General features: G+C 39.2%; 1 protein-coding gene across 2 annotated transcripts in view; it reads left to right on the top strand.

The window, feature by feature from the left end:
* The first annotated feature begins 1,439 nt into the window (after window positions 1-1,439).
* Window positions 1,440-27,786, top strand: part of REV3L (REV3 like, DNA directed polymerase zeta catalytic subunit) — an 87,346-nt gene continuing 60,999 nt past the window's right edge. For both annotated transcript variants that reach the window (XM_063311097.1, XM_063311088.1), the window contains exons 1-5: window positions 1,440-1,663; window positions 14,846-15,035; window positions 19,183-19,257; window positions 22,689-22,849; window positions 25,583-25,676. In XM_063311097.1, coding sequence (XP_063167167.1) covers window positions 1,525-1,663; window positions 14,846-15,035; window positions 19,183-19,257; window positions 22,689-22,849; window positions 25,583-25,676 — 659 coding nt within the window. In that variant the 5' untranslated portion in view covers window positions 1,440-1,524. The remainder of the gene's footprint in view (window positions 1,664-14,845; window positions 15,036-19,182; window positions 19,258-22,688; window positions 22,850-25,582; window positions 25,677-27,786) is intronic.

A 27,786-nucleotide genomic window follows, 5' to 3' on the forward strand; every position in this document is an offset into this window, starting at 1 on the left:
TTCTCTACCACACCTTGGTTATTACAGAATAACTGTCCTTTCCTCAAGTAATGTTCAGGATATCTGTCTAGGTCTACATTAGGTGAAGAAGTAAGAGTATAAAAGAAAAAAATACAAGATATATTTAGTTTGGGGTGAATATTTTTACTGTGGAAATAGAACAGAGTTTTATTATGCAACCATTACGGAAGTATTGTAAAGCGAAATGTTCCATTTACCAGTGAAACTGATATACGAATTCTAAATTCCAATAATGGCTGCAGTCCGACGGTCGTTTTGCCAAGGGACAGCAAGATGACAAATGCATGGCATTTGACCCTTCCTAAGTTATATAAGGATTCTTGGTTACCATCCTACGTTAACTCCATGATGTATCCCGACTGAAAAAGCCATTTGTACAGGGACGCGTCGCTGCTTTGTTGTAGATATATTGAGCGCGCACACCCTCTCATAAAAAGTCGATCTGATTTGTCGCCCTGATTGGCAGGTTTCAGACAACCACCAGATCAGCGCACGCTCCAACAGCTGTACCGCCACCTGGCTAGCAGCCCTCGCCTAAGTCCCGCGCCACCGCAGAACAGCTGTCAGCGCAGAGCCTGCAGCAGGGGGAAGAAGCGGACGCTCGTTCCCCTTCCGCAGCACGAAGGCAAAGCCCCGCCCTCCCCGCGAGCCGCCCCTTCGCAGGCTGCGCTCCATTCATCTTTCTCTTCCCCGGCCAGGACAGTTAAAAAAGGGGGGCGGGGGAGGAAGAGAAGAAGCGCGCGCAGGAAACGTTGCCTTAGAAGGAGCTCAGCTCAGTCCGGTCTCACCCCCCGCTTCTGCTCATCACAGTTTCCCTCTAACGCCCTTCCAAGGCGCCCAAAGGACTCACCTTCCCTCTGAGCTAAGAGGCTCGACCTCTGAAATGGCGGCTAAATACGATCCCTTACCTTACCAGTCCAGTCCCTAACTATCCGCGACTGCGCTCTCCGTATAACTTTTCCCAGCCCCTGGAGTTCGAAAGCCGAGCTATCGATAGCACGCTTCCCTAAGCCAAGCGTGCGCGCGAGTGATTAAAGTCGTCCCGGAGCTAAGCTGCGATGCGGAGGAGAGACGCCAACCGTTCTCGCTCCCCAACCGCCCCCTCCTTTCATCCTCCAACTAAGGTGGCTGGCCCGTGACGTCATCATCATGGCAACAACAACTGCAGCCGGGAAGCTACTATTCAGGCGCTGTTCCGCGCCACCGACAAAGTGGGATTTGCTCACGGGCCGCGTGCGGTCCGCTTAGTTCTAAGGAGCCTTGTCTGGGTTGGTGCTCTTTCTCGGACAAGGGGGGGGGGGGAGAGTGGGAATCCGCGAGCGCGTGCGCGTCTCGCTCCCCTCCCAAGGACCGCCCGGCCGCTCGCTCGCCCCAGCGCGGGAGCGCGCGTGCGCGGAAAGAAGGCGGGGGCTGCGCTCGCGCTGCGGAGGGGTGCGCCGAGCCCCAGCCTCGGGGTGCGCCCAGCGGTCGCCCTCAGCGGCGCCTCTCTTCGTGGCGGCGAACATGTTCTCAGTGAGGGTCGTGACCGCCGATTACTACATGAGCAGCCCGCTGCCCGGCCTGGACCCCTGCCAGTCCTCCTTTAGGGAGGCCCCCATTAAGAAGGTGCCTGTGGTGAGAGTCTTCGGAGCCACCCCATCGGGTAAGGACGGGCGTCCGCTCCGGGCATGGCCGGGGCGAAGGGGGCTTTGTTGGCTGCTGGGATCCTGCCTTCCTTCTGCCCTTTCTTCTCGGGGGTAGCTCTGCTTTTCGGGACGGATGGACCAGGGTTGTCCGTCCTCCTCTCACTTCGCCTTCCGCCTCGCGACGTTGGCGCGCTGCAGCGGGAGTCTCCCCTACCTGCCGCCGCCGCCACCCCTGCGGCCGCTGCGGTTGAGGGAACTCGGCCGTGCCCGGGGCCCCGCCTGCGAGTCTCGGGGAAAGGAAAGGCAGCACACTGCACATCTGAGCATTGTGCCGGAGGTGGCTTGCGAGCCGCGCAGGGCGCGTTTCCCCTGATAGGGACTGCGCTGTGTGACCCTCACTTATGCAGCCGGGAGGTGGGTGGGGGATCTCGGCGTGTTTCTGTGTACTGTAGAGCCGAATCCGTCTGTAAGCGTTGTTGGAAGCGGGTGATCACCCTCCGCTCCCGCCCCCGCGTATTATAACCATAATGAAATGCAGCTGTATAAATACTGCTTTTGTCCTGGTGGCAGTGCTAAGCTATAACTCACCTTGGCTCTTTTCTTTTTTCCTTCTTTTCAAACATAACATTTGGAAGTGCAGTACAGTATAGTTTCTATAACTGATAAAGGAAGCTTTTAAGTGTGAATGTGTTTGAAAATGCGTTATTAATCCTACACAGGAAGGAGATTCTTAATCACTGACAAAACCCATCTTTAAATTGCTATCTTAAAAAGGTCATAAATTTATCAGGAATAGATTTGTCCACTCTAAGGATGATTCTGACACGCACAGAGGTTCTTTTAAAACATTTTGCTCATTTATAAATCCATATAAGACTCATATTATTTTGGTTAATATTCAGTTCTGCTTTTAGCAAACCAGGTTTAGCAAATGTCATGCAAACCTTTAAGAAACCCACACACGCACATATATATTTTTAATTACTGGTAGTCCAAATAACATGCATTGGAATATTCATGGCATAATGATAGATGGAAATTGTACAAAAAAGACACAGAAGAACTCAAAAAGACACTCAGCATAAATACAAAAAGTAACAGCATTGATAAACAGTGACAGATTTTCAATAGCATGTTGCCTTGTAAGTGGAGAATATTTGAATAGTATATAGTCCTCAGTGTATTTTTTTCATAATTCCTAACCTTACAAAATGATAATTCTGTGAAAGCAAGCTGGCATTTTTGTGTATAATCGTAATTTCTTACAAAGCATTTTTTTCCAGAGTGCTACAGTAAGTTCTAATATTTCCCTTTGGGTAATTACATTTGTCACAAATCCACTTAGCAATAGCAGCAAGTGTTGATTCCACGGCTGGTGATTGCTTACGTTTTGCTCGCCTAGTGCACAGAATGGGAGGTGGGGGGCAGGAGGACCAGAGGTCATTCTGCAAAATAACAACAGCCAGCATAAAGGCAGAGATAACATTGTCCATACAGTTCATGGACAGCTTTGGGGATGAAGAATTTTTCCCCCTTCTCTCACTCTTTTTTTAATATCATGGGGAAAAAGTATTTTAATGCTTTCTAGAAAAAAATAGTATAAAGGCAAAAGTACCCCTCCCTTTCAGTTCTCTGCAAAAGGTATAAATCTGTGTCATGTATGGAGTGGCCAGTAGCATAATTTTTGACAAGTAAGCCAAGATAAAATGATCGTTATCCTTATGGAGGTACTGTTTGTTGTTAAGTTATATTAGTAAGATTCTCAGTGTTTGGGGACGGGGGGGTTGTAATAAATTGCAGTCTGAAAAACAGTGGAATGTGAAACAAAGTGAAATAAATATAGTATCAAAAGCATTTAGATAAAATATACACAGAAAGTATTGTGGAATAAATTTTTAAATATCTTTCAGTGTAGTCCTATGCATGCTTACTTGCAGGAATGTTTAACTGTATTCAGCCAGATGTATGCCTAGGAATTTTTTTTTAAGTTTATAAGAACACAAAGGGCTTATACTGACAAGAATATGGTTTGCTTAAAACTGCACGCTGAAGGAATTTAGTAGATCATAGTTCCAAATAAATATATCTAAGGATTGTCATAAAGACAGTTACCTGGGCAGTATAATTTTCATGGGGGGGTATCACCCTGTATATGATGTGTAATCAGTATATCTCTTTTATATATTTTCACTGTTCAGGTGAATAGTTCAGGGAGTTGAAGTGGAGGAAATACTGATTTACAGTTTATGTGTTAGTATACATTTCAAATATTGTTAGTTCAGTAAGTACCATGGGGACCAAAAGAATTCTAACCAGATGCCTCCTAAGTTACCTGCCATATGTTATTAGTCCATATTTTTTCACTAACTAGCTTTCCAGCACATCCCCATGTTAATCACTATATGGCTAAAATGACTTATATGCATTCTAATTAATATGCTACTAATAATCCTGAGGCTTATGCGTTTCATTCATTGAAACTGATTTTATTTTATTTGGGCAGAAGAGAAAATGATCGATCAACCATGTTAATGGAAAATAATAAATGAAAACTGTATATGCTGACTTTGAGTAGTGCCTCTTTGTTGAATGTTACTCCCTGTTATCAATTCTTCAGTATGGTACTTAATCAAATAAAAACAGCATCAAATCATCATTTTTTAAAAGTTTACATAGTGGTCTTTAGAGACAGTCTATAAATGACCATTGAAATTACATTGCCTAGATGAGATTTAGCAATGATTTTTATATTTAAATGAAGGCCTAGAAATAAATTGGACCATATTTGAAAATTGAAAACTAGTTTACTGAGTTTTTACTGTGCCAGAAACTAGAATTGAGTTTGACTAAAACTAAGCCTTAGAAATAAATGTAACTCTTGCAGGTTTTTCTTCATTTTTTAAAAAATGTAGTTCAAATGTTATTGTATACTGTGTAGTGTTCTAACTATATTATAGTGCCTCTGGAAAATGTGGGGAGTTAGAACTTGAATTTCTATAAAAGTGTTTCTGGAACTTTAGAGGAGATAATCATCATGGTATACAGGAATAACCTGAACTTCTGGGGCCTTATCCTCACTATACTTGAGTACATTGAAAAAGGTGAAACAATAAATATTTGACATAGAGTTTCAAAGAAAAATTCAGTCCAACTTTGTAATTAGAACTTTTCTGGCAGCCTCCTCTCTTTGACCTACCCTTTGGTAGGAGAGCATTTACCTTGGCTAAATACAACATATTATCATCTGCACTCCTGGAAGACTGATTTAACAGCACTTTTCCCAGCCCCAAGCCTCAGTTTTTCCAAGGCAAGGGATGCTTTCAGGGGATCACTGACCCAGAAGAGGCTAACTTGTGTCTCCTGCCCCATGCAAAATGCCTCTGCTTCAACTGCCCCTGCCCCTTTGACTATTCCCCCTATCTCTGCCCTTTTGGCCACCCTGCACAGCGTGGCGGAGATGAAGACGCCACTGTATTCCGTCACTGCCCCCAGTAGATCTTCCTCCTTGTCCTCAGTGCTGTTGTCATCTTCCTCCTCCTCAGTGTTGCCACCCTTCCCCTCTGTACTGGACTCATGCTGGCCAGCCTCAAGCCCCATGGCATGGGGGCTCTGTTGGCGCCGATCTCAGAGGTGGCATTGAGGGGTGGGGCCAACTCACTTCTCCCCTGTGCAAACTGCCTCCACTTCAACTCACCTGACCTGCTGATCTCCCCCCCCCCCCATCTCTGCCCTTTTGGCCACCCTGCATAGCATGGCTGAGATAGATGTTTATTCTGCCACCACCTGCTCTTGCCTCCATGTCACCCCTTGCTGCTGCCTCTGAGCCTAGCACGAACACAGAACCCCCGCACTGTGGAGCCTGAGGCAGGCTGGCATCAGGGAGCCCAGTGGAAGGAAGGCAAGGTGACACTGAAGAGGAAGAAAACAGCAGTGCTAAGGACAGGGGGGAGGATCTGTTGGGGGTGGTGGCAGTAGAATACAGTGGTGTCCTCATCTCTGCCATGCTGTGCAGGGTGGCCAAAGGGTAGACTTGTGGGGGAGATAGACAGGTGGGAGTTGAAGTGGGCAGGGCAGGAAAATGTGACTGGGGGACACTGTGACAGTTGTAAATGCAGGCCAGTCGCCAATCACCCAAATTTCAATCGTGGCTGCGGGGGACACTGCAGTGGTTGTAAGTATGAGGACTGGTCATAAATCCATTTTTCAGCGCCATTGTAACTTTGAACGGTTGCTGAATGAATGGTTGTAACCTGAGGACTACCGGTACTTTACCATTTAAAACTGTAGCAATTGTTAAATCAGCATTTTAGTATCTTAGTAGCCTATTATATAGCAATATAGGATTGCATTCATTTAACAGTTAAGTATTTTTGCAAGTTTAGTTTTTATACTCCTTAGATCTATTCCTGTATTTCAGTCTTTTAACTCATTTTCTTTTAATTTGCAATTAGCTTAGCCACTTTTAATCTAATCCTTCCTTTTTTTATTTCTGTAACATTTGTCATGCAACTTAGTTCAGTTTTTGTCACCGACCATAACAAAGACTGTTGTTGTTTGAAGGAGATAGGGAATGTGTGTATTTTTGCTTTTGTTGCAACAATGAACTGTTACATAAGGTACCTGCTATAAAATATTGATAATTTCGTCTTCCACCAAAAAAAAAAATCTCCCATCCTCTTCCTTCCCAAGTTTTCTCATCACTAAATATTTTGCAGTCTTTTAAGGAAGATGATTATATTTTTGGAATTTTATCCTTCCCTTAAACATAACAGAGTGATCTGCTAATAGAAGTCAATAAGGTAAACGGCATATCCAGACCAGCCACACAAAAATAATATGAACAACAAAAGTGTTAAAGCTTGGAAAATTCACTTCAGTGTGTACTAGCCAGAACTGAGGTATTGTAAAAAGAATGTTCCAAAGTCAGGATACCACAATTGAAAATCATCTTTGTGATCTAAATGCATTTATGTGATCCTCTAACATGTTCTCAGTCTTTTAGTTCAATGTTCTCAGTTGAACATGAAGAAAACAAACCCAATTAGTGCTTTTGTAACTTTTAGAAATTTTGGGTTCAGAATTTCAAAAAATTGCTCAGATTGCAACTATTAGCCTGAATAGGGCAATCTATGCTAAGCAAACTAGTCTAATAGGCAGTGAGCAGAATAAGATTATTTTAACATGCAGTTTATTACTAATTCTTTTGGAGAAAACCTTTTAGACAGGGCTGTCAGTAGTGTAAAAGCATTCTTCTTCCAAATCCATGACATCTTCACAGATAGCATTTAAACAGAAGAGGGACAGTCATATGTCTGGGATATTGTAGATACTGTATTAAATTGAGATTTTCAGGAAAATAAATATTTTTGAGTCTAGCTTAACTCCTGGTGATTGTATCCCTGCACCTTTTTTGACAGTAATATACAAGTTGTCTGCCACTACTTCTTCCTGGGATTTTTTTTTTAATTTGACAGCTAAGAGTCTGGCATTCCAAGACAGCTCCCCATCCAAGCATTAGCCAAGGCCATCCCTGCCACATTCAGCCAGAGTCAGCAAGGAATTGTCATCTGCTGAGGCATGAATTCAAAAGCTACTCCATAAAGTTTTATATGGCTACTGTATCACTGTTAACAACAGTTTCAGGTTCTTATTTCATGTTCTCAGTCTTTGATTACATCATGCTAATTTCACTAAGATCTTTTCCATATTGTTCATCAGAGGTTCATCTTGTGTTTACTGTACTTCCTTTTCCTTCCTTTCTACTAGGCAGCTGTACCAGCCTTAGATCTTTTTTTTTTCTCAGTTCCTCATGGGAAAAATTGGATTATTTTCACTCTTTTTTTATAGGGCAAATGGACTATGATGCTTCTGTTTATTCATAGCATTACATCAGTGCTACTTCAGTAGAGTTCTAGTATTGTAGTAATTAAGCTGCCATAAATGAACAGAATAGTGTTATGGCCAGTTTTCAAGGTTGCTATTCCAGTATTTTTGTACCTACCCAGTGTTGGTATTCCATCAGAATTTTTCAAATAATGATACTGAAGCAGACCTATAAATGATGGAGAGAAGGTATTCTGGATTTGTCACTGGTAAAAAAAATGATTATATGCTGATGAGGTTGCACTAATCTTCATGAAGAAGGAACTTCTTTAGATGCCTCCTTCTAAATACATCATGATAGACTACCATGCAGACCCAGGATAAGCCTAGAAAGTAAAATAATTTCTGTTTTTTGTTTTGAAGAAAGTAAGTAGTAGCAGAGAGGAAAAAGCAGATTGTGGGAAAGTAGAAGACCAAGTTGTGATCTTTTCTTTATGATTTATCGCTACGGTAACTAAAAGGGATGTTCATTCTTTGCTAAAATGCAAGAAGTGCACTTCTGTTTTAGAGTTCTGTTAAACAGTTTTGAAGAGAATGGATACTGTCAATTAGGAGAGTGAGCTACAAAGACCAGAGGTGCAAAACCTGAGTTCATAGGACTGGATGTTGCCTCTGAAAGACTTAGGTGTGGTCTCCAAGTCCCTTTAAAAGTTGACCTCAACTTGCTCCCCTTATGTTTAATAATTTTTTGCTTCTGTCACATTAAATTAACAATTGCATTAATGGCATTTAATTTAGTTTTGGTCTTGATCCTACTTTTTTTTCTGTCCTCCTGGTTTTGGGCTGTATGGCCCCCTCCATGCCACTCCAAGGTACTTGGTTTTGGGACAAATGCAATCCTAGTGAAGACATATATCAGGGATAAGGTATAGAATTTGGCCCAGTGGGTGATTTCTGCTCCAGATGGGATAGGCCCCAAACCTAGCCTGTCCACCACTTCAGAAAAAACAGCGACATTTGCATGACCTCTGTTTCCCAATCAGGAATAGTCAACAAAAGTGCAGGATAGCCAATAAAAAGTAATCTTAACAAATACTCCAGTTGAGTACTTGCAAGAATGATTAACCTCACTTTTGGCCACTTTGTGGGAAGAGGAGTAGATGACTAAAACAATGACTTACTTGTAAATGTTAGAGATAACATCTGCAAGTGATGGAAAATATTGCTGAAGGAAACTGACTTTAAGTGGAGATAATACAGGAGTTTTGAGGAAAAGAATCTCTTGCTTGAGATTATTGACCAGGAAGTTCCACATCTCTGACATTCACAGTAAAGATTGTTGCAATTTGTACCACATAAAATACATATGCAGAGGTTACTGGGAGCTCTTTTAGTCTGAGTTACAAAAATATGTACTTATATGTTGAGAAAGGGAGAGAGAAAGATGAATATAGACATTGTATATTATTTTAAAATTGATTTCAGCTTTCTTAGAACCTGACTTTTCCCCTAGTAATATTAAAAAGCATCTACAATTAAAGGAAATGTATAAATTTTTAATAAAATGCTTAGGAATGCTATAGTTTTAATATTCTCAAGACATTTTTATATAACATCTTCCTTTCTGCATTACCTCACATTTCAAGTATCTGTTATTTTGAATGTTATCTAGATACAATGGAGTGGTAAAATAAAAAGAACAAGGAATTACACAGCATTCCCCAGCATGAGAAAGTGCTCCCCATATGTGTGGGTTTCACTTCCTAAAATTCCCTAAACAGCAATGGCCATTGCTGAATATACTGGAAGATGAAGTCCACACATCCAGTTGAGATGTAGGAACAAGCTGCTAAAATACTGGTGTACTTTATTGAGCTTTTTAATTTAAAGTTTAACAATATGTCCATGTGTTTGCAGTTGCCTTAATTTTGGGGAGAAAACGCTAATTTTTCTGTTTTTTCTTGAAGAGAATCAGAATTATTTCTAGATTTACTAACCTGTATCAAAGAGATAATAACAGAAATACTAATACCTTTTTCATAGCTATGTCTGTTATGTTTTTATTGTATGTATATAAAATACTTCACACATGTATATAGAAATGTATTAAGTTTGCAGCAAAGGTTTGTGCTGTGCAGCAATCCAGATTTGAAGGGCAGAATGTGATTCAGACTTCACACAAACATACATGTAGCATCCGTTGGGAACACTTTAAACCAAATGCATCTTTTTCCAGAAGGGCAGTTTTGCAAGCCCAGAAAGAGATGCAGATGTTTTAAGGTGTTTCTGACAGATGTTATAAGTGTGCCCATGCATATTCTGAATCATATTTTGCTCTTTGAATCCAAATCTCTACACACTTATAGCAGATGTTTGTTTTCCTTTGAGCCTATGATAAAGTAGTCAAAAAGTTGCTGGGATTGTTCTCAGCTGATTTCTTTCTCATCCTTGTATACCTATTTCTAAACCTATGTTTATTGTTAGATAGTATAAACACAGCACTTGAGGTTATGTTTACAGGTTTAGCATTCTTTCATAATAGAAAAAGAATATTTTTTCTCCCAAGTAACAGGTAGCAGAAGATTTTTGGATGTTTCAGTTTCTCCATATTGTTAATAGAAATGAACAAATAATTTATTATTCTATAATTTCTATGCTTTTGGCTTCATTTTATCTATCAGTAGAAAAGTGCCTGAATTAACAGCTAATGGCTGGACATGTCGAATATTAAAGCTCTAAACAGCCTTAGGCCAGATTACCTAAAGCAGAGTGAGGAACTTGTGAAACACTATTTGTGGCTGAATGTCCAGCAGCTGTATTCGTGAGGGATAGCCTTTCATTTATAACTATCCTGAGTTTAAAATCTTGTATGATAATCTTCTGCTTGTTTTATAAAGTATTTTGCATTTTGTAGTCTGAAATTTTGTGTGTCATTTCTAAGAATTGGGTGGGCGGCGGCATCATATTAATACAATAAACCCTCAACAGACCTCGGTTTAGGAGTCTTTGGGTACAGTGAATAATTTTTTGCCCTGATTCCACCTCCTTTGATGTTGTCATCTGAAGTCAGAAAGCACTGAAATTCAATCAAATAAATAAAATTAAAATGTATAGATATCCATTAAATAATGGGTTTTCCCATTAAATTAAAGTTTTGCTGCAAAATAAGCAAATAACAGAAATTGATAAGAATAATGTATATTTGGGTTTCCCCTGAATGGTTGATTAAATCTAAGTTTTACTGTCAGGAAGTAAAGATGGGCAAAACTTTGTGTCCTTGATTTTATCAAACTACAATCTATATTCCAAAGAAGCTATCTAGTATTATTTTGTCACTTTAATATCTTGCCTTACAATTAGAATCCTAAGTAGCTGTTTTAAATAGTTCAGATGGAATTACGAATCTAATGTTACATCACAAATTTCTTTATGTGATTAAGATACTTTTTTGAAAGTTATTGCAAATTTCATAATGTCAATTTTAATTTCCTTGCTTGGTTATATAAGTGCTTTAGAACAAAAGATTTAGAGATTCTTAGTGCATTATGGTTATGCATAAATGAAGTACTCTTGAATTGCACTCTAGAGGTAAATCAAAATTATCAGTATTTACTAGGAATTGTCTTCCATTTGGAATACAACTATAATTGTTGTTTGCTCAGGGGGAAAGAATGATCCCTTGATATTAAGAAAGAGACAACACAAGAAAATACAGTACTGTTTGGTTTAAAGTATCTTACCTTATGTATCTTAATATATAAATCTATTCAGATCTAATTTTCTCATTTTTAAAATATATACATGATAATCACATAGGTGTTTCACTTAAATTGAAAGTGATCTCTTTCAGGACAGAGAAGCTTATTATCAGTCATTTTATCCCCAGATTAGGCAAGAAGGCAAAAGTATAGCAGACAAAATACTTTCTATTGTAAATTGCAATAACTATTTTTCCCCAAACAGTATTGGCTATGTGACTACCACATATACTATACGGTAGTCCTTGCTTAACGATGGACTGGCAACTCCATTGCTAAGCGACCTAGTCATAAAGTGTGGTGTCACGTGACCATGCCAACTTGTTTGTTTGTTTAATTTCTATCCCTCCTTTATTATTTTTATGAATAACTCAAGGCAGCGAACATACCCTATACTCCTTCCTTCTCCTATTTTCCTTATTATCATGGTAGTTGCAGCAGTTCCAGTTGCTGCTGTTAAGCAAATTCTGAGCGGTCGTTAAGCATGATGTCACATGATCGCCATTTGCAACTTCCTGCCGGCTTCCCCATTGACTTCCCTTCTTGGAAGCCGGCTGTGAAGGTCGCAGTTGGCAGTCATGTGACTGCAGGATTCTGTGACTGTCATTCACAGAGGAACTGAGAGTTCCGAAGAGGATTAAGAGATGTCTAGAGCGCCACTGGAGGAAAGCAGCCAGGGAGGTGACATGTGGTTGGGTCCAAGCGATGGTTAATGCATCTTTGAGAGAGGGGGTGTTCCCAGCAGTCTTTAAGGAGACACTGGTGCACCCCCTTCTGAAAAAGCCATCACTCGACCCTACTGTTTCGGACAACTTTCGTCCAGTCTCTCGCCTCCCCTTTTTGGGGAAGGTGGTTGAGAAGGTGGTGGTGCTGCAGCTCCAGAGGCTTCTGGATGAAACAGATTATCTAGACCCCTTTTAGGTTTCAGGCCCGGATACAGAACCGAAATGGCATTGGTTGCTCTTACGGATGATCTCTGGCAGGAGCGGGATGGAGGCAGTGCATCCATCCTTGCTCTTCTTGACCTCTCAGCAGCTTTCTATACCATCGACCATGGTATCCTTTTGGGTCAGCTCAGGGAGTTGGGGGTGGACGGCATAGTTCTGCACTGGTTCACCTCCTTTCTCCAGGGCCGGTCCCAATTGGTGTTAATGGGGGAGGAGAGATCGGGCCCGCGGCCCCTCCTTTGTGGGGTGCCACACGGTTCAGTACTCTCTCCCCTTCTTTTTAACATCTACATGAAACTGCTGAGTGAGATCATCCCCATCTCCATGGGATGAGGTCTCATCAATGTGCTGATGATACTCAGCTATACATCTCCATCCCGGTGATGCTGTGACCCTCCTCTCCAAGTGCCTGGAGGCTGTGGGGGCCTGGATGGGGAACAACAGGCTTCAGCTGAACCCTGGTAAGACGGAATGGCTGTGGATGGCAGGCTCCTCAGTATCCGGGAATTTAGCATCTTTGGTTCTGGATGGGGTTGCACTTCCCCAGACAGACCTGGTAGAGAACTTGGGGGTCCTACTGGACTCACGACTCATGCTCAAAGAGCAGTGGCAGTTGTGGCCAGGAGGGCCTTTGCTAAACTTCATGCTGTGTGCCAGTTACGCCCTTTCCTGGACCAAGATGCCCTCCGAACAGTCACTCATGCCCTGGTCATCTCCCATATAGACTACTGCAATGCGCTCTACGTTGGGCTACCCCTGAAGAGTATCCAGAAGCTACAGCTGGTCCAAAATGCAGCCACGCAAGCAATTTTTGGTGCCCCTAGATTGGCACACATTATACCATTGCTTTGCGAGCTGCATTGGGTACCGGTCTGCTTCCGGGTGCAATTCAATTATTACCTTTAAAGCCCTTCATGGCATGGGGCCAGGGCAGCTGAGGGATCGCTCTTTGTATAGATGTTGCTTGCAGAACTAAAGCCCATTAGGTGCAGGAACTTTATAGTTCATTTTGTGCACAAAAACTGCATGGCAATGCCAACATGTATAGAATGTCCTTTTTTTCATAGAATATAATGCTCCTTCAAGCAGTAGTGGCCTTCCGAAAACCACTAAAAAATGGGATCTGCCACCTCGCTTGGGGCGGAAGGGGGAGTAAGCACCCAGGAGTGGACGTCCCAGCAAATTCACCCCAAGGTCAGACTGCAGTGCTCAGAGAAATTGCAAAAAATCCAGGAGCAAAACATCTCAGACTCTGCAGGCCTCAGTTAGCATGTTAGACTTCATTTTCAGTCCTTCCTCCCCTTTAAGGTGAGTGATCTTCCAAGAGGACACATGTGGCCCCTCTTCCTTTTTTGTAAGAATTTAATCTGATTTTCAGTTATTCTAGTCTGAGTTAATGCAATTTCAATAACGGGATATGGTTCAGTAAAACCTCAATTTCTGTTCAGTGGACTTTGGATGCAAGAGATAAAGTCTGACTTAGAAGTTCATCCCCAAATAGTGGAAAAGTCAGTTTGATGACGTGATCTGGACACTTCATACAAATCTATGTAACTTTTATAAAATTATGCAGATTGTATAATTATATAAATCACATTTTAAGTAAATTGTGTGAATTTGCATTTAATAAGCATCTGTGTTTAATGTTCATTATTTCTTCCCAGTTGGTCTGTTCAATTGAAATTTTATAGTGACAGGAAATTAGAACATAGTTTTTTACCTATGTTGCATACACAACAATAAAAAGAGTTTAGGCTGAAAAAAAAAAACAGAAAATCTTATTTTTTGCAAGCAGAGTAGATTAATGCAAAATTTAGACTTCTAATTTCTTTTCATATCACAATACTGATTTAAAGCTTCTGTGCTGATTACTTATAACAAATGGTTTTTCCATTTGGCATAAAAAGAGCATTATTCCTCTTGATAAATTTTTGCTGCCAAATTAAATATATTGACCTACTATGCTGATCTGTTCAGATGAATGACTGTATATTTTTTATTTTTAGAAATGTTTTAAAAATAAAGTTAAATTTTGTCTACTTTAATAATAATATAGTCAACATTTGTATATTTTATTGGGTGTGTGCGTGGGGGGGGGAGAGGTGCTGGTGGTTTGAGGGTTATTTTATCTGTTTACACTATTACCCAGAACCTATGGGAATAGGTGGCATGCAAGCATCATAAATAAAATACATTAAAACACACACACACACACACACACACATATACACTGTGTGTTTGTGTGTGTGTGTGTGTGTGTAGAGAGAGAGAAAGTGTGTTCTAGGAAACCGGCAGTTTAAACTATTTATTTATTTACTTTTATCCCGCCTTTCTTATTTTTATAAATAACTCAAGGCAGTAAACATACCTAACATTCCTTCCTCCTATTTTCCCCACAACAACAACCCTGTGAGGTGGGTTGAGCTGGGAGAGTGACTGGCTCTCATGTGGAAGCCTTAAAAAGAAAGGGACTGCTTAATAAATAGAGAGTTACTGTGCCTGTGTGAAGTCTTAAGCACTGGAATCATTTGCAAAGGGTAAACAGCTGCATTCTATAATGTACCATTAAATATATTTATCATGTAAATTGTACTTCCTTTTGGCATTTATTTGAAAGTGACGGCTTTCTGAACTCTTCAGAATTACTCTGAATAATTTGTTTCTTCTCCAGGTCAGAAGACTTGTCTCCATTTACATGGTATTTTCCCTTACTTGTATGTGCCATATGATGGGTATGGACATTTGCCAGATCATTATCTGCGTAGTTTGGCATTCAGCATTGACCGGGCACTCAATGTCACTTTAGGAAATCCATCTTCTTCTGTTCAGCATGTATTTAAGGTGTCACTAGTTTATGGAATGTAAGTATTCATTTATCTTTTAAACACTTTAAACCACAGTTAAATAATAAAATTACTTTTGAGAATCTTCAAGGGGTTAATATTTATTATTAGTATTTTATTCCCAAAACAGCCTCTCTCACTCTCCTCATAACATAACCTGATATCCTATTTACTGTATCTGTACCTGCCTTTTAATTTTCACAACGAACCAACCCGATATTTTTCTTTCTAACAAAAAGTTTGCTACAGAGGTTTTCAGTATAGGTTGGATTTTCAGCATCATTTAACATTTTAAAAAGCAGCATCTGAATAAACTATCATTATAATTACTTGTTCTTGCCCTTGTTTTTAAATGGAGGAATTTGGAGGTGGAGAGGGAGTGGGAAATGCAATAGCTGAAAGACTACAATTAAAGAACAGAGGAAAAATGGTGAACATCATTTCTGCATTTGTACACATACCAAATTTGAGCTTCTTGGATCATAGAAGAAAAGATGCAAACTAAGAAATACATCACTGCAAGATAGGTGGAAGTTTGAATGCATATCTCCCTTCTCTCTCTCTCTTTTTTTAATCCGTTCAATCATGTCCGATTCACAGAGACTGCCTGGACAAGTCCCTGCAGTTTTCTTGGCAAGGTTTTTCAGAACTGGTTTGCCATTGCCTGCTTCCTAGGGCTGAGAGAGAGAGTGCCTGGCCCAAGGTCACCCAGCTGGCTTTGTGCCTGAGTCAGGACTAGAAGTCACAGTCTCCCAGTTTCTAACCTGATGCCTTAACCACTACACCAGATTGGCTCTCCTGTTCTCTTACAACATGATAAATATTGAAGTAGTAATATGTGCATGCTTATAAGTGAAACTAACGTAGGACTTACTTCAGTTGATTCTGAAAAGATGTTTTGGAGTGCACACAGGCACAAATGTAGCTGCAGAGATCAGCCACACAATCCTGAGAAAAGATAGGTCTGCTTTCAAGAGTTGCAAACCAGTGCTATTTTCATGCTGTCATATGCTCCAAAGCATCTTTCCTGAATTATTTCTGAAGTGCCACACAGCCATAATATGTATTTAATAATTCAGCTGCTGTGTGATAGATATGCGCAAAACATTCCAGACTTGAAAGGCAGTTCCAAGATTTTTAACCTCACGGTAATGCACACATGTTCTGCAAGTTTGGCCTGATCTTGGAACAAGCACGTTGGTTTTGTTCCAAGATCACAACAAAACTGGGCTGCTTGAAGAGGTGTTTCAAATGTTCCAAGAGGCTCGAGTCCTGTCATCAGCATGGTTTTTAACCTTTTTCCAGCATTCCTAATAAAACAGGGCCTGATTCTACCCTTGATGCCTTGGGTCAAGACTAGAGAGGAAAGAAGTCACGGGACAGGTGTGAGGCTGAAGAAGCAGTTTTTTGTCATGTAGTTAGCTGTAGACTCTGTTTGCTGGGTCCTAGTCATCATCTTGCTTGGATTAGGCAGGGTGCTAAATTTGCATTCCAAATGGCTAATCCCAAACCTGAATTCTGGTAAAGACTGCTCTAAGCTTCCTGTCTCTTTATTGGATAGGTTTATTTTACTGATTGATTGATTATATTTATATGGCCGCCCATCTCACGTAGCATGACTCTGGGCAGCGTACAAAACAACCATAAAAGCAATTTTTAAAAGATTCAAAAAGTACAAAAAATAATATTATTATAAAAGGCTAAGAGAGAGCATCAGATTATAAACAATAAATTCACCTAATCAAACTATTGTTTACAGCTCCTCCCATCAAAAATGTTCACTATGAGTTGTGTTGTATTGTGTTCAGTGTGATTATGCAAATATAAACGTTGCTGCTATGCCCCATATGCATTATGGCAGTGTTGGTAATGATGCTGTTTAAATTTTCAGGTTGTAAGTCAAACCGCCCAGAGTCCCCCTTCTTGGGGGAGATGGGCGGTAATAGAACTTTGAAAAATAAATAAATAAAATAAAGTGCAAAGTTCACTTTGCTTTTGTTTGAGCTTTTAATGTGTGCAATTTGCATGTTCCTACTGATGCTAGCATTTTGCTAAATACAAAAACTGTTTTGCTTTTATTGAGTTTTGCCTTCAGGTTGCCAAATGTGCTGTGCATTAAGAAGAGAGAGAGGCTTCATGCCAATAGCCATAAAGTCTACATTTTGTTGTTGTTTATGCTTTGTGAATTATGTTGTGTATCGTTTTCTGCTGGGTTTCTAGAATTGATTGTTTAGAGACATGCTTAATTAATTGATTCTGTTGTTTCCTATGATAATTTTTAAAGTATTTTCTTTTTTTAAACAGTTCAACCCTTAATCATTCTTCTTAGGCAAATCATATGTAATAGGCAACATGAATTATCCCCTCTACCACTGCTACCCACTCTTGTAGCCCTAGGGTAAAAACAAGAGAGCAAGTGTTTTCTTTTGAGTTCTAATTGTTCCTTGCAGCAAAACATTTTAAATGTTTCAAGCTTTGTTCAGTCTGGAATATGGAGCACTCCAGACATTCTGAGTTTTCTTCTAACAGAATGTTCTGATTAAAGCTGTTTTGTCCTTTACTCAAAAAAACAAAGCAGCTTTTTCCATTTTGTGGACACTCCTTTTATGTGTTTTGATTTGTATCTTGACCCCTTCTCTCTTAGAGATTATGAGATGAAAACAGGATGGTTCAGCTCCTTTCTTGTGCATTTCTTGTGATACCAGGGTGTAAGAACGGCACAGTTGAAGAAAATTAAAGCCTCCTTGAAGTTGAGGCTCTCATTCCTGGTGATTTCATAAATAGATTTTCAGTTTTGCAATATTATAGAAATAGTTTGTCACTCCCTTCTTTCAGGATTTTCTTCAGCTTCCTGATGTAGCCAACAGTTCTTATATTCCTGCTTAGGTTCCAAGGTCAGTCAGGGGTTGGCACCTCTTAAGGCTGAGCAACTGAAAAAAAAATTGTGAAAAACCAATTTAAGGTGGGAATGAGTAGAACAAATATTCTTCATTTGTTTCAGCCAGGACATTATCGAAAGATCAGTGATGTGATTTTGCTTGGTGCTTCCTGCCTGTGTTAAAGGTAGCTGGTATTATAACCTTTTCCCTTCTACTTCGGTCCTCACGTCAGTGAAGCTATCTCATACCTCATATTGGAGGAATAAACTATGGTTCTTAACCTTTCCATGTAGCTTAATAGTGGTTCTAAAGTCGTACAGTAGTTATAGGTTACTTAACTCTTAAATGAAAGTGCACTATATACTTTCCACATTGTATCATTTCCATAGTTGGAGTAAAGGATACATTGTCTTTTTTGTCCCAGTTGTTGAACAGTTCAATTGGTTTAACTTTGGAAGCATGTTACTGAATTTATATATTTATGAAACAGCAGTATTTAAAACTAGAAAGATTTTTTTTTGTAGACATAGGGCAAGATAAACGTGGGTAGAAATTTCAAGTTGGGATTGTTCCAAATGTAGAAATTGCAGGACTGTCTTATTTATGGGGTTCCCATAATATGCTATATGATAATTTTGTTTCAATTGTTTTATTTGCATGTGAATATTCTTGGGAATTTGTAGATTTACTGTAAAAGTCTTAACTTATAATCAGGGATTCAAGTAAAAAAACTGTGGTTGCCAGTTCCCTACCCTACTATCAGAGCTACTGTGCAATTGCCCTTAGCTGCACAATAACCAGGTAAGTCTCCTGTCATCTGTATTTTTGGAAAGGCAGCAGAAAAGTGTGCTGATGTGGCAAAGTCATAGCCAACTAATCCATATTATCTCTCAAGCTTGGAGTTGGAAAGGGAACAGAGATCATTGTCTTAGGTGCTGGAATGATGTCTCCTCACCTGTGCAGCACTAAGAAAAGCTTTATTTCTGATCATCAGCTAGCTGCGCATGCTTGAGATTGAAAGATAATATACCAGCAGCCTGTCTTCTGAGAAATGGAGTAATAATTGATATTTCATTCTAAGCTACTTCATATATGACTTGCAATAAAGAAACCTCTCCTATAAGTAATATGTACAGGTGAATCCCAGTTCCAGAATGGGCTGTGATGGGCAGGGTTCCTGTTATTCTTCTGATGGTTATGTAAGGCACACATGGATCCACTTCATCAAAGTGACTATTTGGAGCAGGACAAACCAGGATATAATATACTGGATTTTTGTTTTCCAGGCCTTTCTATGGATATCATGAAAAAGAAAAGCAGTTTATGAAGATCTATCTTTACAATCCTGCTATGGTAAAAAGGTAACTATTTCTTTTATTAGTACTTTCATGGTGTATCATTTCTATACAGGTAGCCCTCGTTTAGCCTTGGACAGTGACCATTCACAGTTAGAGTGTTGATGAAAAAGTAACTTTGCAACCAATGCCCATATTTATTACCTTCACAGTGTCTCTCTCTCAGTCACATATTCAACATTACCGACAGTATATGTTATCCTGTGCTTGAGCCATTTCCCCCACCCCACCGCACCCCACCCCAGAGCAGAGAGATTGCCTAAACAAGCTATCTCTTCCTGTGCTGCTTTTCTCTGCAGTGTTAACTGCAAGCTAATAAGCTCAGCTCTATGGCTTTAATTAGTTGATTAGAACCCTTCAGATGGCTTGTACTGCTGTCTAAAACTGACCAGACTTTAATCAGTTTCACCCTGAAGGCTTTTGTTGGTTGTAAATGTGCACATTCCTTGGAAACTGAATCTTTTATTACTGTTTACTACCCTTGTATTTGTGAATGGTTGCTAACCGAGGTAGTCGTTAAACTAAGAGTGCTGCATGGTCTGTTTATTTATTTTCATTTATTTTTCAAATTTCTATTACTACCCATCTCTCCCAAAAGGGCGACTCTGGAGTCTCCCAAAAGGGGGGGGGGTTGATACAAGTCTCCAGAAGATTAATTCTGCTATATATTTCATAGTTTTTAAAATCTCTTTCCTTTATGGAGCAAGCTAGGATTAAAAAGAAAGAATGTAGGCAAAAAAGCTTGTAAAACATACTTATTGTATAGCGTGTCAATCATAGGGTGGAACAGTAGGTTATTTTTTCACAGTTTATAACAGATACAGATGTACTGTGGGCTATATATAGTCCAGATACCAAATTTTGTTGCCTCCATTTTACCTACCCTCACCCCCAGGCAGATGGCTTTTGCTAACATTCAGCAGCAAATCATGGGCAGGCTTAATTTGCTTAATAAAACATCTTAACCACCAAAAGGATAAACTCAGTGGAAAATTCTGCTTTCATTAATGTAGTAGCTTCATTGCTGTGCATCTTGCAACCCTTGGCCAGTGAAAAAATGATTTTAAGAAGTGCTATAATACTCAATGCTAGGTTATAACAATAACAGTAATCTGTGACTTATGATTAGGATGTAGACTATAGTGAAACTTGGCCTTATTTATTCTTTTCCCCCCTCCTAATCTTTGCCTCAAACACAAGGAAGGCATGTCTTCTTGTTTCTGCTTTTAATCAAACATGGCTTATTGCACTGAAACTTGGAAAAATTGTTAAGTCCTTGTAGTTAACTGAAAGAAACCTTGAATTCTGAATCTAACTTGATTAAACAAATCATAGTTAAAATTAGACACAGTTTAGGGTTTTAGATGTAATATTAACCTGCTAGTAGAAGATAAGTGAAGCCTGATCTCCAAGTTGTCACACATTTCCATAATGATAAACTAATTTATCATTGTATTGGAACGCAGCTTTTGTGAGCAAATAAGCTAAGGAAGTCAGCTAGGAAAATAATACAGGAAGAAATGAAAATGGCTTTGTGGAATTAGGAGGCTCTGAAAGAATTAGGAATTAAGAATAATATTTCATGACTTTTGGGAGGAACTGAATAGGAAGGTTCTATTTTTTCATATATGATTTGGTGAACTTGTATGATGATTGTAAAATAGTATTCATCCATAGATACAAGTATTTCTTAAGCATGTATCTGTGCTAAGTGTTCTCAAGTATTTGTTTCAAAAGTAATGAATATGATGCTTCTGAACAGAATTTGCCAAAAATGCTTTAACACTTGCATTATGTTGGTATTGTCTAGTGATAGTACTTATTTTCTTCGGCCTTTGCCTTCACATTATTAAGTTGTATCAGACAATATTATCATTAAATTGCCTTTGTTGAGACATATGATTTATTGATTTGACATTATCTTCATGTCAAATATATTAACTTCAATAAAGTTGTGTATCATTATGGCCAGTTTTTAAAAAAAGTGTGGGCAATGACTGGAAGGCAAAGAAGTTGTGAGATGGGGAACAGTAATTACATCTATTCATAAAATGGCAGGGTTTTTTTTCATATGTGATAAAATGGATTCATTCTGCCCTTTATTCATTTTTAAACTCTCTCCTTGTCTTATTGATGAAAGTAAATTTGTGGTATCAGAAATCCTGTATCATACTGTATCTAAGTGCCTCAAACACCATACACAGGGTATCTGGATAGGTTTTCAGTTTGTATTTATAGCACTTTTTCTTTTGTTTTGTTATTACAAATATGTTCAGATGCCTATGTTCATCTGTATTGTAACTAACTAATAACATTGATGGTAAACAAAAATGAAGAGGTTCAACCTAAATATAAAATTTCATTGTACCAGTTTCAAATCTTCAAAGTGGCTATTAAACCAAGAATAGAACATTCAGTCTCTGAGTTCTAGTCCTGCCTTAGGCATGAAAGCCGGCTGAGTGACCTTGGGCCAGTCACTCTCTCTCAGCCCAACTCACCTCACAGGGTTGTTGTTGTGGGGAAAATAGGAGGAGGAAGAAGTATGAGGTATGTTTGCCGCCTTGAGTTATTTATAAAAATAATAAAGGCGGGATAAAAAATAAATAAAATATCTTAAGCTGATGCTATTAAGACTATAGCAACTCAGAATCTTGAGATCTTTGTTAGAAAGCAATCTATCTTTTTGCAAACTAGTTAGTTCCATTTTCAGCAAGATTTAATTCTTTTTTTCAAATAATCACGTATGGTGCAAAATGAAAAGCATTATTAAATAGTTGAAAACTTTTACCTCTGAAAGAAATGTCTGAAATTTATCTAGTATACATATGTTTTGATACCAAGATTTTTCTCTCAGTGGACTAAAAGCCAATAGATACAAATAACATATATTTGCTAAATGATAATCTGATATCCCCTTGAGTTTTGCCCATAATTACATGTCTGGTTGTCACAGTCTAAGCCTGAGATCCCATCTGTGATAGGATATATCTGAAGCTCCCCAGAGTAGGCTGCAATTGGAACAGAATTTTAAGAACACAGTCTTCTGAAATTCGAAAAGCTTACATCTATGATCCATACAGTATTTGGGATTAAATTGAGGTAAGTAGACTTAGAAATAAAATATGAGTTGTTCTTGTTCTTTTCAGTTAAGCTAGCACTGGAAACTGCAAGTACAGCTTCAGTTGTATATTCAGTTCCCTTTTGCTTAAAACAAATATTTTGAACAGCTAGACATGCATATACGTTAAACGCATACATTTAGGTTGTGTTATCTTGTTTTGAGTATCTAAAATGTTACATGTATAGCTGTAATTCTTTGTAGAGATGCCGGAAAGCCTCTGTATCCAATTTATGTGCAATAATGATCCCATGTTTAACTATAGTTTCTTTTAAAATAAAGTTGAAATATTATTGATTTTTTTAAAATTTAATTATAGAGTATGCGAACTTCTACAAGGTGGAGCTATAATGAATAAAATTTATCAACCTCATGAAGCTCATATTCCCTACCTCCTTCAGCTCTTCATAGATTATAACTTATACGGAATGAACTTAATCAATCTGGCTGCAGTCAAGTTTAGAAAGATAAAGAAAAAAGGTATGGAAGTTATCTCAAAAATATTCAACTTTAGACAAACCAGTCTCTAGAATAAACAGTAAATTATGGATAGTAGTTTATAGAAAATGATGGTTCCTTTGTACTAATTGGCTAATAGTCCATATTATTTTTCATCATTAATATGCTGTATGCAGAACCTAAGAATCCCACTCTAGAATAAAAAGTTACAGCTAATGAGTAAAAAGTGTATATGTGTGGCTAGGTATTAACTTCTCCATGCTTTTTTGAACTTTCTGCTCATCTTGCTTCTCTGATGAATGACATATCAGCAGCAATTCCACATGGATATAAAATAGGCACCTGAGCCCATGAACTTAGTCATTGTGACTATTTAACCAGCCATGGTATACAATAGATGAATATAATAGATAAATACAATATATGAATCCAGTCCATGTGTACAATAGTTGTCCTTTCAAAGGAAAGGTAGAGAATTAATACTTTGGGTCATTTTCTTGGGATCTCATCACATATATCAGCCTTTCTCAACTTTTTGACCCTGGAGGAACCCTTGAAATATTTTTCAGGCCTTGGGGAACCCCTGCACATTCAGGCTCAAATAGGCCAGAAGTTACAAAATTATTATATTTGTTTCATGTGTAGGCCTGTATATATGCATTAACAGTGTTCTCAAACTGAAAATAAAGAAAAACTTACCTCTTTAATCTGAAGTTGCCTGAATTTGAAATATTTTTTTAAATAAATTGTGATCTCCCAGGGAATCCCTTGTGACCTCTTGCAGAACCCTAGGGTTCCATGGAACCCTGGTTGAGAAACTCTGATTTAGAAGGACTATATAGAAATTTATACAACACTGTCCTCTAATATGAGGAAAGAGTTAAGTCTTTCCTATAATTTCTTGTTTTATTTCCTCTTATTATTTTCTTCCTTTTGGGTCTGCAGTTTGCTTTTCTGTTACATGTATTTTAGGGTAGTTCTTCATCTGAGTGCCTATAATGACTAAAGCATTCTCTCATAGATGCTCCAGGTACAATAGTAAGCTTTCTCATACTATTCTATTCTCAGTATGTTTTGGGCTTAGACAACAGCCACATTTATTGTCAAGAGATTTCTCAAAATAATTTTTCTTTATGTCTCTAAGCATTGATGAAATGGGCATCTCATTCTACTGTCAGAAAGTAATACTCGGAAAAAATATTGAGAAGCTCTTAATAGGTCTCTGAAATTGACTGAAAAATGGATTTACAATCTGTTAGATCTTGCTTTAAAAGACATAAATATGTCCTCAAGTCATGCTGAACCTCTGGTGACTTCATGCATGTAATTTTCTTGGTAACATGAGAGAGGTGTTCTGCAGGTTCTGTAGTTTCCCAGTGTGCCATAATGGATATTACAGCTAGATTTAAGGCCTTGCAATTAAGATGTACATAATTCTAAGGGTGCTGAGGTGACGATGAAGGTGATTTCTTTGGAAGATAAATACTTTGCCTGAATATTGCCAACTTCTTAAAACCTATTTTCTGCCAGAACTTTCAAATAGGGTATATATAGGTTTGGGATTCAATCATAGCAGGGTTAGATAATTGCTTTGCTTTATGAAGAAATATATTAATTTTTCCAAAACACAGGAGATACACATATTTTTGAATTACGGGTAGTCCTTACTTAACTACCACAATTGGGACCAGCAACTCTGTCGGTAAGTGACATAGTCATCAAGAGAGATGTCATGTGACCGTACCAGATTTACGACGCCACTTCTGGTGCAGTCATTAAGCAGATCACCTCCAGTTGTTACGCGAGACATCATGTGACCATGACTTGCAGTTTTACTGCCGCCACCTCCATTGACTCTGCTTGTCAGAAGTTGGCTGTGAAGTGTGCAAATGTCGATCACATGACTGTGGGACACTACAACGGTTGTAAATGCCTGCTGGTTGCAAAGTGCCCAGATCTCAATCATGTGACCATAGGGATGCTGTGACAGTCATAAATGTGAGAACCGGTCGTAAAGTTACTTTTTGAGTGCCATCCTAACTTAGAGCAGTCACTAAACAGGGCAGTTGTTAAGTGAGGACTACCTGTACTAGCACATTTGCATATAAATATGCTAGTTGTTGGGTGTAGGAATAAGTTGCATAAAGCTTGTTCCTCTCTTGTAGGTCATCCTCATGTTTCTTCTTATGCTCATTCTGCCACAGTGATTATTCCCTTTGGGATCTTCTGTAACAACAGGAGGGCTGTTTTTCTGCTCTTATTTGGCTGTCAGTTGCTGCTTCTTTATAGAAGATAGGCATAATCGTGAATAAATATTATAACAGTCTTTTATGGTGGCCGCTATTTTATGCTGATAGGTATGTTGTTGCATATACTCTGTTCTGTAGACATTTTTTGTTAAGTAACAGAAGAACTCAAAAGCAGCTGCTAGCATGTGTCCAAAACCATGGAAGTTGAGAATCCATGACAAACTTTGTCTGAAAGTATGAGATACTTCACTAGATTTAACTTTTGCACTTCCAATGTTCTCTCAAAAGAGTTTTGGATAAAGTTACATTCAGCAAACAAAATGTGGATGGGGATTATCTCAAGCTCTACTTAATTTCATGCTTATTTTATTATTGGGTTTTGCATGTAAATGATCTGTATTAAAGTATTTGTTGAATAACAAGTCTTTCAGATTTGTAGTATATAAAGGATTCAAGTAAAATGAATATTTTCCAGTACTAGATATTGACTGTGTTTTATTTATAGGTGATGCATTTGAAGAAATTGGAAGTTGCAGAGATAATTGGTCAAGATCTTCTGCTACCAAACCCCTTCGATGGGAAGATAATCAGATTCCTAGGTTGGCATACCTGAAGACATACTTGTTTTAGCTAGTATTCCAATCCATGGGATATATTTCAAACATATATCAGTATTAAATGGAACTGCAGGTTTACTTAGTTTAATCAGATTAAACTTTTAGTTTGACTAATTAATTGGGTGCAAACCTAAATCAGTGGGCTACAGTCAAAGTTTTCCCTTTAATTTTGAATTTATTTAGTTGTATATATTAGGATAGAGATACCCTTCTGAAAACATGCTAGCACCCATGTATTCTTTCTTACTTTCAGAATGTGTTAATAGGAGAATGGTGCTGGCCATTGAGAATCTCTTAAATAATTGATATTATTTTGAAATGTTATGACATCAATCCAGCTATGTAACTGAAATATATGTCTGTCTCTAATATTTATAGCCAGTCTACACACACACACATTTTTAATAGTCTCCAAATGTTTGAAATTGCAACTTTAGTTCTTGACTCTCAGCCATGTTAGCAGGGATTTGGAGAAGTGTGATCCATAACATTTGAAGAGTTGTTGTTTATTCGTTTAGGCGCTTCCGACTCTTCGTGGCTTCGTGGACCAGCCCACGCCACAGCTTCCTGTCGGTCATCAACACCCCCAGCTCCCCCAGGGACAAGTCCATCACCTCTAGAATATCATCAATCCATCTTGCCTTGGTCGGCCCCTCTTCCTTTTGCCCTCCACTCTCCCTAGCATCAGCATCGTCTCCAGGGTGTCCTGTCTTCTCATTATGTGGCCAAAGTATTTCAGTTTTGCCTTTAATATGATTCCCTCAAGTGAGCAGTCTGGCTTTATTTCCTGGAGTATGGACTGGTTTGATCTTCTTGCAGTCCAAGGCACTCTCAGAATTTTCCTCCAACACCACAGTTCCAAAGCATCTATCTTCCTTCTCTCAGCCTTCCTTATGGTCCAGCTCTTGCAGCCATATGTTACTACAGGGAACACCATTGCTTTAACTATGCGGACCTTTGTTGTCAGTGTGATGTCTCTGCTCTTAACTATTTTATTGAGATTTGTCATTGCTCTTCTCCCAAGGATTAAGCGTCTTCTGCTTTCCTGACTGCAGTCAGCATCCGCAGTAATCTTCGCACCTAGAAATACAAAGTCTTTCACTGCTTCTACATTCTCTCCCTCTATTTGCCAGTTATCAATCAAGCTGGTTGCCATAATCTTGGCTTTTTTGAGGTTTAGCTGCAAGCCAGCTTTTGCACTTTCTTCTTTCACCATCATAAGGCTCCTCAGTTCCTCTTTGCTTTCAGCCATCAAAGTGGTATCATCTGCATATCTGAGATTGTTAATGTTTCTTCCAGCGATTTTAACTCCAGCCTTGGATTCCTCAAGGCCAGCTTGTCGCATGATGTGTTGTGCGTACAAGTTGAATAGGTAGGGTGAGAGTATACAGCCCTGCCGTACTCCTTTCCCAATCTTAAACTAGTCCGTTGTTCCGTGGTCTGTTCTTACTGTTGCTACTTGGTCGTTATACAGATTGTTCAGGAGGCAGACAAGATGACTTGGTATCCCCATACCACTAAGAACTTGCCACAATTTGTTATGGTCCACACAGTCAAAGGCTTTAGAATAGTCAATAAAACAGAAATAGATGTTTTTCTGAAACTCCCTGGCTCTTTCCGTTACCCAGCGGATATTGGCAATTTGGCCCCTAGTTCCTCTGCCTCTTCTAAACCCAGCTTGTACATCTAGCAATTCTCACTCCATGAATTGCTGAAGTCTACCTTGCAGGATCTTGAGCATTACCTTACTGGCATGTGAAATGAGTGCCACTGTTCGATAGTCTGAACATTCTTTAGTGTTTCCCTTTTTTGGTATGGGAATATAAGTTGATTTTTTTCCAATCTGATGGCCATTCTTGTGTTTTCCAAATTTGCTGGCATGTAGCATGCATGTAGCATGCAAAGGGGACGCGGTGGCGCTGCGGGTTAAACCGCTGAGCTGTCGATCGGAAGGTCGGCGGTTCGAAACCGCGCGGCGGGGTGAGCTCCCGTTGCTCGTCCCAGCTTCTGCACACCAAGCAGTTCGAAAACATGCAAATGTGAGTAGATTAATTGGTACCGCTTCGGCGGGAAGGTAACGGCGTTCCGTGAG

The sequence above is a fragment of the Candoia aspera genome, chromosome 1, assembly GCF_035149785.1.
Source record: "Candoia aspera isolate rCanAsp1 chromosome 1, rCanAsp1.hap2, whole genome shotgun sequence".
NCBI lineage: Eukaryota > Metazoa > Chordata > Lepidosauria > Squamata > Boidae > Candoia > Candoia aspera.